At 41.9% G+C, this 14471-nt stretch overlaps 1 protein-coding gene across 1 annotated transcript in view; it reads right to left on the minus strand.

The window, feature by feature from the left end:
- zmp:0000000755 (phosphofurin acidic cluster sorting protein 2) overlaps nucleotides 1-14100 on the minus strand; it is a 46075-nt gene extending 31975 nt beyond the window's left edge. The window contains exon 1 of the mRNA XM_046070258.1: nucleotides 13779-14100. Coding sequence (XP_045926214.1) covers nucleotides 13779-13984 — 206 coding nt within the window. The 5' untranslated portion in view covers nucleotides 13985-14100. The remainder of the gene's footprint in view (nucleotides 1-13778) is intronic.
- Between the last annotated feature and the right edge of the window lie 371 nt (nucleotides 14101-14471).

Raw genomic sequence — 14471 nt, forward strand, 5'->3', positions numbered from 1 at the left:
GGAGGTGGATTAAAGGCGGACAGCAGGGTGGAAGTCAGGGAGCAGAGCCCAGGGACACACACAACCTGCACACCCAATAATCCTTTGTTAGCCCCTTTCTGACCTCACCCTCCCCTGAGTCAGGCTGGCTTTCTTCAACACACACGGGGCCTGTCAAGTTTCTCTGGAGTCAGGTCTCAAAGAGAACATCTGGCCTGACACCAAGCTTCAGCCACTCGCTTCTTTGAGTTTGGCTCTTTGGTAAAATGACATATCTGCCTGGAGACTGCTGTTGTGACAGCAGACTTACTTTATATAACACCAACATCAAACGCTATTCAAAAATGTACCTTGAATATTAAGAATATGAGGGAATAATCATGTAAGTTTAAAGCAAGAACATTGAGACCACTGAGTTTTTTGAAGCCATGACAAAGCCAGAACAAAAAGAGGCGATTCACAAACAGATCTTTCCTCATATTTGAAAATGGAAGTCTTTAAGAGCTATAAAATATATAATGATTAATTTCTTGTGGAATCCTATAAGACAGCAGCAGCAAGGGACCTAGAACTACCGTTTTCAAAAAGTAAGACTTCCTATTAATTATTTTATTTTATTTTTTTTGTTAAATACTTCTGCCATTACATGGATACCACAGCATCACTGAAGAGTGGTCTTGTCTGGACCAGTGTCAACAAACAACTCAAATCCTGTCTACATTAACGTCCTTCAAAGCCATTAAACAAAGATGTGCGGGTGTTTAAGAGTGGCTACTATCACTATGCTATTTCTGGAGCACTTTAGTGAGCATCTCAGATAACTTGTGATTGAAACATCCTTAAGTTTCAGAGACTATGAGGAGACAGCAGATACATTAGTCATCCCATGCAATGGTTCCAAGAATTAAAAAACCCCAAAACATCATCATTATCATGCAAAATGTAGACATGGGTGCTCATAAACCAAAAATGAATGTGCACAGCACTAAGGGGGGGGGGGGGGGGGGGGGGGGGGGGGGGGGGGGGCTTAAACCCTCTGAATTGAACGATATGCTGCCTAAACAAAAACACACTTTTGTAATTCTTTTCCCCTGGTCAGCATTCTAGTTGATGTTTTGCCAGTTCCATGCCCTCGGATCACTGCACAGCAATAGTCAGAGGCACAAAGCAGGGGGAAGTGGAGAGTGGAGGATGAGTGATGTAACAGAGGGCTGAATGAAAAAGAGACTGTCTATGTTTGGTATGTGCTGGGGGGCTTCCAAGCTAGGAAAAAAAAAAAAAAAAAAAGGCTTCAAGTCATGCTTTTAGTGCTTTCAATGTACTATTTCTTATATTCTCTGTTTGAGAGTGAATGCAGTCACATTCTTTTTATAAAGCATGCTTGAACATAATGCTTTGTATGAAACTCTTAAGGAAGCATTGTATGGTACTGGCTTGTATGTGGGAGGCTGACGAAAAAACCCTTTCTCCCAACAGTCAAGGCTCTGGCTGAGGAAAGCCATAGCACTTTGTTCTTTCATAACACTATTATTTGTTCATGTCCAGTTGTATAATTTAGTCCACATAAAGGGTGCCTTAGTCTAAAAGCCACTTCTTCTGAATATTTTATTCTCCTACAAGAAAAACAGGGGCGAATCTATTCAAGGTGAGGGCTAGCCTATGGAACTAGCTAGATTTGCTCACGCAGCAATGCACGAAATTATGTTTTATTCAAAGCCTTCTAATCTAATCGCAAACAAAAGGAAAAGGCACAAAACAAAACCCTACATTCTCAAATCCATACCCACACCACCCACGAAAATGTTATTAAATTAATCCTTTTTCACAGTTTTTTGACAAAGACGGTAAAGCAATGGAGACTGCAAAGCACTGTGGGTAGAGACAGGAAAGAGAAGTAGTAAGGGGAATAGTGGTAGGTAATTTGGAGGTAGCTAAATTATTATTTTTAAATTCATTCTACATCATGAGCGATGAGGACAAATCCAAAAGACTGATTGATCGGTTTTAACAAGTTCACACAGTAGGATGTGCCATAAGAGCTTAGCTTGCACTTAGGCTTCCATGCAAAAGCTTTTTTAGCCCCCAAATATCTGGTTATGTGTGCCAGATGGCCATATGCTGGCTGGGCTTTAATTCCCTGAATGAAATCTTCTCAAGGCCACAGTGAAAGAGAAGGTAGAGGCTGTGACCTGGGTACACAAAGAAAGCAAGAGGAAGTTATTAATTTGGCAAAGCCTTATTCCTGTGACTGGCTTATGTGTGAGACACAACCTAATGGTCAGCTACAGCAACAGAACTCCAAGGTTAAAAGCAGCAAAATAAGAGTGAAATTAAACAGACCTTTGGATTAGAAAGAAAGTAACCTTTATGGGACAACTTATGGTGTACCAAAAACGTTGTACAACCACTCATGGGATCGAGTGGGGCTGAGTTGAGCGTGAGTCTATTTTGACTTTTTGATGTCAACACTTTGCTGAATGTCAGCATTGAGACAAATATATCAGTTAACCCTAACCCTTCCATTGTTGCATTGATTCTCATTGCAAAACAACAGATGGTGTGCACATTTTCTAATGAGATGGCAGATGAAGCCTGGGCAGAAGTCATATGATTAAGCTAAATAGAGCCCGTACAATGTTATGTAGACATAGGCTTAAATCTTCTGAGCACACACCAAACCCCTGCAGGCTTGATAGGTAGCTGTGAAAAGCTTCGTCCTGCATGCAGCGTACAACCATACTCATCCTGAATTAATGTTTTTCGGAAAAAAAACTTCTAATAAAACATCTCAAACCCGTAGCATAATCAAGATGGTGGGAAGTATTTTTCGGAAGTACTTATATGCATTAAAAAATTCTTCGCTCTCCATCTGCATGCTCACTCTGTTTTAGCCAAGCCATGGCTTCCTAATCAGACCTCACGCACTAATCCTGCACCCCGAGGAGAGAACACACAAACACGGGACCCAAAGTCAACACAGATTCAAAACCATGATGGTCATGTATTTTTCCAGTACTTTTTACAATTTAATCATTATAAAGATCAATTGTCTAAGTGAAAAAAGTAATCAAAAATAATTGTTACGAACCCAAAGGCACAATGTACAAAAGCTGAAATTATTAAGAAATTGTGACTTTTATTTAATATAGGACAATTTTAAAAATCCCTCATTTGACACCACAGTCATTGTTAGGACAGATTTTAGCTTTGGTAGGCTAGCGGTGCAGAGAGACATGAGCTGCAATGGAGCGATATGATGCAATGGGAAGGCAGGAGAGGTGTCATCACTCAGGTTTGAAGTCACCCTGAGGCACATGTTATGAAAAGAAAAATACTGTAGATTGGCATGCAGATAAACCAGTTATTTCCGGGAATGTGAGAGAAGAGGATGTAATAGCTACACTCATATCTGTCATAATACTCTAATATGGCCACACTAATATGGTCTTTGTGAACTCTGTGGTAGAATCGGACTGTTGTCGGGATTATCAAGACTTTTTATGTAATACTACACAGGGCTGGTGCATTAGGAGCTCAGTGCCAGATTTTATTTCCGTTTGGTGATTTAAGCTAGTGCTTTCTCTCAAACACCCATTTGAATTGAATGAAGTGTGAATCAGATGTTTTACCAGTGGGCTCTTGTTGTGTGGGTGGTTTGGTAGTGTGTGCTAGCAAGTTGTGTATGTTTCCTATTGAGAAATATGGGGCAAAAGAAAAATCCTTGTTTCAGGGCAAGCCAAAAAAACGACGCTTGCTGTTCAATGACACCACAAAATGGAAGAATGGGGTGATCCTGTCCTCATATTTAATCATCAAGTCAAGCACATGCTATGAAAAAGAGCTTCTCACAGTTCTACTGGCACAAAGCCTAATTAACAGACACAGTAGTCATAAACGTAAGGCACGCATGAGAACACAACCCGGTGACAACATTTGTGAGTCAGCGATCACAGAGCACTCATGGCTCCACATGGTCTCCTTCAAAGAAAGCTCCCGCTGATCTTCATCTGACGACTTTTAGGTTCTTTCTCAAGTCTTCAGCCTCTTTGATACCAATTATATATACACACACACAACCCCATGCTGCATTCATACCTCAGTAACCTAACAATCATTTTCAGGAACTCCGTACATGGCTATCATCCTTTGTTGCCATTTTTGCAGTGCTATACAGCTCTTTTGTTCAGCCCTGAACACAAACTGGTGAGGTCAGCAGCCCCACGTTTGTAGAGGTCATGCAAGACAAGATCATGTATGACATGTTTATAAGCAAAATCAGAGCCAAACCAACCCACCTTTTCCAGATCGGCTCCAGTACATCTTAACAGAGGTCAGACGATGTCTCATTAGCATGCATATTGATGAGATTATCTGTTATCTACTGTAACCTGCAGTATATCCTCTTAATAAGGGTAGGTCCTCGAGTTCATACCTGCTGCATCCAGTGAGTTCATAATGATGCTACAATAACTATCCAAACAGATACAGGTGAATCCTGTTAGGGCCACAGGCCCTGACGAGGTTATGATTGAGCTTTAAAATCCTGTTAAGGTGGATGGTCTGACAGGCAGGAAAGTTCCTTTGCCCGGAGTCCACTGGTAGGATCAAAGGCTCAAGAGCAAAGCCTTGTTTAAAACAATCTCTCTGTCTAGCCTGCTGACCTGGAAAATTCAAATACCTGGAAAGAAGAAAGCAATTGTAGAAAGAAAGTTCTGTCAAGTAAAAATGACACGAAAATTTATTTATAGGGGTAATAAAGTCTAGACACGCTGTTAATGTGACGGCAGTTTCATGTCAATTATAAAATTGCACAACAGTTATTTTGTTGCCAGAGATGGGTGAATAACAATGACACATAATGATCATTTTGCTCACTACTGAGCAGAATAACTGTGATTATCATTTTAGCCATTACTATGCAGACCTACTTGCGAGGAAATATTTGGAATTACGAAACAGCATGAATAAATTAAAATGTGTAGAGTATGTCAAAGCCCAATATTTATAGCTCGCTGAGCTTATGTAAGCCTTTTCAAAAATCACTTAAGATGTTTCATCTTAGGCCTGATGAATGTGCTGGATTGTGAGGGGATGAAAATGCATGACGCCTGGGGGTTTTTTACACATCAGAATCACGTCTTGGCTAATATCTAGTTGAAAAGATTAGAACATAGGCTTACTGTTAGAAATCTAAGAGCAGCAAAGACTACACCTAATCCCATTCACCTTTTAAGAAGGTGTGAAACTGAGCCCAACTAGGTGTTGCCTTTGAATTACACACTGCTGACATTTTGGCCAAAAGAACTCTTCTGTTTTGCCATACATTTTTCATGCTGCCATATGGTGCCTCCGATTAGCATCAGACGGGATTAAGTCTGCCCTTTAACACTTGCAGCCACCATGATCATATCTGTTTTTCTGCTCTCATTGAGCAGATATTTTACAAAAACAACAACATATATCTATATCTATGTATATATAGACCCAACATCATCATCTGCCTGTAAACAAAGACAAAGAATGGTCATGGTTCTACTGTACTGCGTATGAGAAATTGAGATTAGAAAAGATTGCTTTAGGAAGCAATGTTGTGTTGTCAGTGCTAAGGATTCTAACTGCACTGCAGCTGACAAACGGGCCCTCCACAGCTGTACTCTGACTCAAAACTATTTTTTGCAATGTAGTTTTTTCAAGCAAACAACACTTCCAGAAAGAAAAATGAAGGGCCTCTATGGGAATTGTGCAATCAATAAATGTAAAATGCTCAACATCAGCAAATATGATTCTGCTTTATTTCTCAAAGTGATAAAGGATCACACTTCCACCGAAGGAGAGATTTTTAATAAAACAGGTGATGCATTTCCATGTGCGTCTATTGCTGTAATACTCACCAATGCTGCTGATGAAACAACTGGTGCGTGTAACCATACTGTTTTGGCACTATTACTTGAAGTGAACAATGGCAGCCCAAACGTGCTTTCTGACTACTACTCCCAGTCCATTCCCCTGGCTTAATATGTCCAAATGACTTATGTGCTGGAAGCGTCCAGGATCCAGTTTCTCCAGAGTTTCTACTGACAGTGCTTTTCTCTGTATCCATGCAGTAGCTATTCTAACATCAGCAATGCTAAGGTAAGTGAAAATGGAAAGGTGAGGCTCATTAAGCCAGAGGAATGACTAGCCAACAGTACGCTGCCAACACACAATATAATGTTAAAAGTGCTGCTGTAGAGATGGACAGCTTTCATCTGATAAGAAACACAAATTCTGATATCAACAGAGACATGATTCCCTAATCAGTACAGAGAGAACGGTCATTTCTACTCAAGTCTCTAAGAATAACACCACGAGATGCAAAAGATGACGCTTTTTCTCTTGCTTAATTAAAAAAAAAAAAGTGTAATAAGCAAACAGCATGCCACTAAGTTTCCTACTTAGAATCCCAAAATTTCTAATTATCCAAAGTTCCCTTGTGCAACGCTTTGTAGCATGTCAGGCTGAAACACATTTAAAGCAGTAAGATGAACTCCCATCTTTCTCAAAATGTCTGGATACACATGAGTCCAGCATACTCCGTCTGGTCGAATAGCTTCAGAACCCCTCAACCCCCACTCCCACACACCTTTCGCCGTCGGGTTATTGGGGGGGGGGGGTCTGCGTCCTGCCATTTCTTTAAACTTTCCGAAATCGATGACTTGACGTTAGTTGTTAGTTGTATGGAGGTATGTGTACAACTGAGTGCAGGATGAGTTCATCTTCCAGGACGGACGGTCTAAAGTGTACCCCAGGAGCTTGAACCTAGTCCAAGACCAAACATGTTTTTCCAACAGACATACCTATCATACTTAACTTTAGTCTAGAACTGGGCCTAATTTCTGTAATTCAAACACTTGGGGGGTTTTTTTGCACAGAAGACAAGAAGAGTGGCACAAATGTAGCGTGGGCTAATTAAGCAAATGGACGGGGACAGAAAGACAGTCCAGACTCCTTAATCTGTGATTAGACGAGGGGGTAGGGCATCCAGCTCAATGCTATGTAAGAGTCGACACTTTAGGGACCTGTTATGTCCTCAGCTAGACACCAACGGAAAACCAAAGTGTTTATTCATTTCTCTGGATATTATTCAGCCAAGGGCAACATTTCCATTGGGTTCATGAGCACAGCAATGAGATTAAACAAGTGGTCTATGAGTAGGGCTGGCAGCAATTCTGAGATTTTGTCACAAACATTTAGGATTGGGATCACTATACTATAGCTTTTTTACCATTTCATTTTGAATACATTTGTAAATTTAAATTCAGATAATCCTATCACTGATAACTGCTGCGATCTTAACTTCCTCCACATCACCAGACCCTACCTGGGATTGTTTACAAGAGTAGATGTGCTAGAATGTAGCACAGGATCTCTGGCTGCTATTATGACAAAATGCTTTCAAATGGTCTGTCGCGTGCTCTCGTTCATCCACACCACAATGTTTTGAGTCTGAAATAATGGTTTCTGTGTTGCTTGCTGGCACATACAGCTCAGGAAATGCCTGAATGGGAGAGGTGGGAAATAAGTAGAGCAAGAACAAGAGAGAAATGTGAGTTCAGAGACATTGTCCCTGACGTGCTTATTATGACAGGATCCTCCCTGTGTCAGAGGACAGTTTCCTTGCCTCGCTTGTTGGATCAGGAAGTTGCAGCTCTTCACTCGCAAAGAACCCAGTATCCACCCACACAAGAATCTGGCCTTTCTCACATTCTGAGGTCCATGCAGGGGGAAACAGACCTTTCTTCTGTTTGTGACGAATTCAACATGAACATTCAGCACATTCGCTGTGAAGCTCTGGGCCGGCTCAGCAAAACTTTTCAACAGGGTGGGCAATCCGCAGCTTCAATCTTGAGAGCAGGTTGTTGGTCAACAACGGAATTCAAAAGGGGGCTGAGGGAAAAGCAAATCGGTCTGGCTTCGGCTGCACCAGCAGCTTTCTAGTTGCCAGGAATGTGAAACGCTTCCTAAGGAAATTCCTCCTCCTCCAGGAAGACAGGGAAGGAAACCAAGAAAATTTTGACACATCTCAGGCAGTGGGAGTGAGCATGAAAATGTGGGGAGTGAACGTGCTGATTGGTTAGCAAAGCGTGTGAACAGCATGGTGGAGCATGTTGCTGATTATACTCAAGAATACCACATAAGAGCACTAAAACCATGGGCCTACAAGGCCTTTTGTGCCTACAAAAATGTATAATTTGATTGCCCACAATAACATCGGCTGTAGTAATAAACACATCACCATTAAAAAGTAATTCTATGAAACTCTGAATTCCACAATCAATATCATTACTTTCAACTTCCAGCTGCAGCAACCCATCAGTGAGTCTTGTTATCTCTTTAAGCGAAACTATCTACAATGGAACATTTTAGTTTATCCATGGTATAGGTATCTTCCCAAGCTCCAGTCCCTGAAATCAAACGCTTTTATTGTAGTGTGGCTCTAGGGCATTAATACAATGTCAATTAACTTTAGGGATAACTCTTCAGTGTAAGAGGAGTTTCGTTCATGAGCAAAATTTAGAACATGCTCATTTTTCAATTAACATGTTTTAACTAAGGAACAGTAACTGGATTATTTATCTACATATGCAATCCACTGATAAAAACTCATGTAAGACCAGAGAGGAACGGTATAACCTAGTCAAAATGCGACACAGTCCTGGAGACTGGTAGTGAAGCCGTACAAAGTCTGCAAACATGACGCAGACTGACTAGACAGAGTGCTGTCTCACAATCCTGAAGGGCACTTGAGATGGCTGATGGGCCGTGTTTATGATTGCAATAGGAAGCAGAGGATTAAACAGACAGTGTCTATGTGCTGCACCAGATTACTAGCTCTTCTTTTCCTGTTATAAAATCAGATTACTGCAGCTCCCCTGCTAGGAGAAACAATATCCAAGTCGTGAGATATAGGGGTTATTGAGGAGGTGAAAGTCGAAGTTAGCTCATATTACAGGCCTCCTATATGTGTATCCTGGTTTCATCTTAGGTTTAAAATGAGCATACAGAGAATTAGGGCGAGAATGCATGCTGACGATTCAAACTTGCGTGCATCACAGCATAAAGCCTCGATTATACTCAGGAGCGGACGCAGACACATACAGATGCAGAACCCGCGGACTACTTCTGTTTATACTACCTTCAGCAGTCAGCTTAGCGGACATGTTCCACGCATGTGCAGTAGATCGGGTGTTGCCCTCGTAGAGCTTGTCGCCGCGCGGTCACAAAAAATGGGAGGCGCGCGGACCCTACACATACCCCCTCTGATGATGATTTTTTCGTTTCCCGGACCCTAGTGTACTTGCAGAAGCGGAAAGTATAATCCTTGCCTAAGGGATACGTAGAGACTGCTGATGGCTTCATCGACACGGACATAGAAGAAAGAAGACACAATAATGTGGCTCCTGTTCAGGCTTGAGTTTTTTTGTGTTTATTTGCAAACATACACAGCAAACATCAATTTGATCCACTACACACAATCTGGGAAGAAGAAACAAACATCTGACCAGCATAGCCTGCAAAGCACACTCAATTACTATCAAGATAAGGCTCTGCCACTCACGAGAGAATAAGGTCATCTTGGGACTCACATGAATCAAACAGTCAGAAAGAAGGATGCTCTGCTGACCCGAGATAAACGTCAGAGGAAAGATGTTGTCTTGCGGCTTGTGGGGGGGAAAAAAACCTTTAAGATATCTTCACTTCTCTGAACTCAGATAGTGAAACTTAAAAGAAGAATATATATTTGGAGCAAAACAATCCAAGACTGAAAATGTCATGCAAAACTATTCCCAGATCTTGAAAACATTTTCCCTTCAGTGGCCCAAATAAGATGAGATTTATTCTGAAAGCTTATAAATTGGTAACTGCCCAGCCAGTTTGGAAACAGTGAAGTCTGGCAAGCTTGTATGGCAAACATGAACAAAACTGCTTGCTCCCATCATGTCAGGGATGAGGGTAAAGGTCACATGTTCTGACCCCAAAGTTGTAAAAGATATATGAACTTGGTAAGAAGCCTTCCCTCTCTTGCTGCTACACATTCTTTATCTTTAGTAGATAAACATAGCACCTTCTTGACCTCTGCATTAGTGTCATTCCTGCAAATACCACATCATTCCCTCAACAAATGCCTGCCTTGCCATAGATATAGGGTAGGCCATTTGGATTCCTGAGCAGGCCGTTAAACTCCGTATATACTGCAAAGTAATTAACTTTCAAATGTTTTGGTCTTCTGACAAACGAGACCGTTTTACTTACTTTCTTTTGCTATGTTACCATGTGTTTAAGCGTTTTATCTTCCATGAGAGGGAACGAATAAATGAAAATAAAGCCACTCTCCTGAAACGCATCTGAACTGAAGCTAAGAGGTTTCAGAAATCAAGCTACCTTTGTATTGTGTTTCAAAGTCAAAGCAAGTCTACAGCAGTTACAATAGCCATCAAAGCATCGAAACTATCTTGCTCATCAACATGGCATTAAGCATGGACAAAACTAACTTCTTTTCAACTACATTTAATACATGAGTGCCTCGGTTTCTGGAAGCTCAGACACAGATACAGCGGCTTCCTCTTCAGCTTTTCTTCTCCACATTTAAAGTAACCCCATCAATGAGTACCCTGATTGGCGACTGCTTTACATGCATATATGTGTCTTATCTTTCAAAAGAAACCCTTGAATTTATGCTAGAATAGCATTTCAGAGTCCCTTTATGCCTTTTATTCTGTTACTCAACATTACCAAAGCATTGGTCAGCTATTTGTTGAGGGTAAAATAGGGAAAAGGCGAGTGAACCCTCTCTAAACCCAGCAAACCCTTCAGACGTTTTGTGTTACTTTAGAAGACGGTTTACACTCACAAAAAAAGCCCCGGCTTATAAGAAATAAGCTGCAAAACCAATACCAGAAGGTATTAGAAACGCTGAAGGGTGGCCGACTGGCAGTGGTGCAATAAAAACAATGCTTGACCAACTGTTCCAACAGGCCTGGAGCTGCCACAACAATCATGTCAAGTAAAAACCAGTGAAACACTTTTCCACGCACAGTAATACAATAGCACATACCACCTTATGGTGGCATTATGATGTAACAAGCAATCAATAATAAAAAGTGCAAGGGGCTAAGTATCCACATAATAGATTTAACAAATAGTTATATTAATGATTGAGGTTTATCCTGTGTAATAGTCAAGATGTACAAAAAAAGGTTTTTGAGGTTTTCCTTTAGTGGCCCAGTGCCATAGGTGCGTCAACAACAAAACTCCAACTCCATGCTGTGAAAGCTGACAACATATCTTCCACTGTGAATACAATATTTCCCCCTAAGCACAGCTTTTGGTAGGGCGGTGATCAATTTTTAAACTACAGCGTCTTATTAACCAACAACAGATGTGTGCTATGTTTTAGAGGACCACAATAAAAAAAAAACAGTAAATTGCTAACAGGCCTGTGCCCTAATGTGAGACCGTGCCACTTAGCTGGACACCCACAATTGCTAGAGGCTAGTGGAGGAGCAAACAGCTGCACACAAAATGGCCCAGCCCCTGAAAGAATGCCAAGGCAGAATCCCCAAAACAGGCCATGGGTTGGGCTCCATGCAAGGCCTTTCACACCAGTATAGGATAAGTGGTCTAAAAACACATAAGGCAGAAATAGGCATGGCAAATTGCTTTGGAAAATGCCTTGAGCACTGTAAATCCAAACCACCACGTCAAACAAAAATGGCTACAAGACTTTTAGCCTAAATAAACAATTGTGCCATACATCATTATCTACAACAACTCAACCACGCCATTACATATCAGATCTAACAAATGAACCCAGACCATCAACAAAGTCTTGTATCAGGCAACTACTGCATTCTCATGCTGAACAATGACTGGTAAACCTTTTACTCTATGCATCATTAATAATCCATTATCAGCCTCATCCTTATCCATCTTTAATACAGCACCACTCATCCACTACAGAGAGGAAGCACATAGTGTAGAGGCAGAGCCGTGGGAAATCATTGCACTATGTATGGCGCACACCATAAATGCACTGACATGTCTCCTGCCTTTTCTACACCCAGTAGTCTTAAAGCTTAATGGATACAGTTATCAGAAGCATGTTCACTCACGTCTTCAACCAAATAATGACTTGTAGTTGCTTGTACAGTATGTTTTATCAATTTGTGTCAAAGAAAAGAGCACTAAAACCATGGGTATTTCATCACAGACAAACATCAATGATCTTATAGTTTATGTCGTGGAAGCTGTGAGATTAAGGTCATGAAATCTAATAGTCCTTTCAGGAGCTTCACTAAAAATAATAAAATGCTATTTTCAGAAATAGGACAACAATATAAAAAAAAAGATGTAGCAAGCTGTCGAATTAGAGAGCAATTCTGTCTCCTTAAACATTCACTGTCATTCTAGTTGACTTTAAATTGGCTGAGCTGCCGCAGACAACACAGAATAAGATTCAAACAGAGATCTGAACGATCACCATCACTGTAAATTATCCATTTGTTCCACATGCTATGATTCCACTGACACTTGCATACTCATGCAGGCACCAAAGAGACAGCAGGCACGCACGCGCACACACACACACACACACGGGAACATCGACTGTGGAGGAAACCCCCTCCCCTTGCAAGCTCACTTCACTCCCAATGAGTGGAGCAGATCTAGGTCAAAGCTGATTAATGTGTCCACAGCTCCCGATGGGTTTCTGTTCAGGTGGCAGAAATGCCTGCTCACTGAGGATGCAGTGCAGTGTATTACTGAATATTGCTGCAATACTGGAAATTAAATAGTGTCATCAGAATAGCATCAAGACAGGGTGGATGACTGCGAGTGAATATGCATACGCAGAAGTGACAATCAAAACAGTTTACTCTCTCCTCGAGCCAAGTGCTGTGTAAACACCGTGAGTGGTTGTGTTTGTGTTGGGCTTACGGCTGTGTGTGACCAGTTAGCCACCGCTGAGCTACGCAACGGTATCTGAACATCAGCATAAAAAACAGCCTACATGAACGCGAAAATTATGTGGATTTCAAATGGCCAGCCAGCTGCTGAGCTGCCCATTTGCTCAGCCAGCTCACGACACACAGCGCTGCTACAGGATGAAAAAGGACGTCTGCTTCTTCTTATGAGCCGAACGGCACCCATGTCACTGTATTTATAGATAGTTATGTCGCTATTAGGTGGCATGCATTCCGTAAATCAGTTCAAGCACAGGCCTAACGTTACGTGGACAAAGGGAAACGTAATATCTGCAAAGGTTTAACATCGCGGGGGATAAGCAGCAGCAACCCATCTGATCGATGAACTAGTTAGCTGAACTTTTGTTAACGCTAGCTGGTTATCATAACGGTCGGAATAACGTTACACCAACTGTTAACAAAACATTTACACACTTGGAGACCACGTCTAAGATATTTATGTAAAGTAGGGGATTTAGCATTGGCCATTTTAGGAGACTGCATCTTTTCTCCGAAAAACAGGATTTTGATTAAATTCTTTTAGCTCGAAACATGAGAGGAACTCAAAACACAAGTGCTATTTGCTAGGTAGCCTTAGCATTAGCTTGCTAGTTAGCTTGCTGGTAAGCGACCCAACACTGTTTTGGAAACGTGTGGCAGCTCGCATCTCTTACATTAACGTTACACAGTCAACGAGGGCGTTGTTTGTCCGACGATAGCCTAATATTTATCAAACGACGTGGTGTAAACATTGTGGGCTGTGGCATTTTACGCTAACACAACTAGTATTAACGTTACCTCGGAACGCAGCTTGGGGATGATCGGTCTATCTCCCAGGTCGCAAAGAGGTTCATGGGTACAGGCATGCTGCCGGAGCCCAGGACCACAGCCCCGGCTAAGGCTCCGGTCGGGAGTATTGTTGGTGCTGCTCCGCCACCGCCACCGCTGCTCGGGTTCAGGAAAGCGGCCCGGACGCCTCCTCTCTCAACAGCCGCCGCCATCATCACCTCCACTGCCTGGGGAGCAGCTCTTGCAAAGTGTCGGACGAAAGCGGGAGCCGCTGAACTCTATGCTGCCTGCCGCTTCTCCTCCAGACTCCCAGCGCCTCTACACTGACTGGAGATGCTGATAGGCGGGGCGGGGCATGTCACTACTGATAGGGGGCAGCACGTCCCTGTTTCTAGGGTGGGACATCTTTACTATTAAGTGGGCCTGTAAACACACTGCTCCGATCATCTAACATGTTTAACCTGGATGCATATATGGCTGGAAAACAACTAATTTTCAGGAAATAACTAGCTAGCATTTACAGCCTTGTTCATCTCCACTCTTCCATCATTTCCTTTTGTTGGTTCTGTGAGTTGTTTAAAAACAAGCAGAATGGAAATGAAAATCATCAGACCAGATTTGCTTGCACAGAAATACTAAGGGTCTGTGCTCTCTAGACCTGTAAGTACATCTGGTGGTGAATACATACTTGTCTTCTAGTGA

Source organism: Micropterus dolomieu, linkage group LG15, assembly GCF_021292245.1.
Source record: "Micropterus dolomieu isolate WLL.071019.BEF.003 ecotype Adirondacks linkage group LG15, ASM2129224v1, whole genome shotgun sequence".
Taxonomy (NCBI): domain Eukaryota; kingdom Metazoa; phylum Chordata; class Actinopteri; order Centrarchiformes; family Centrarchidae; genus Micropterus; species Micropterus dolomieu.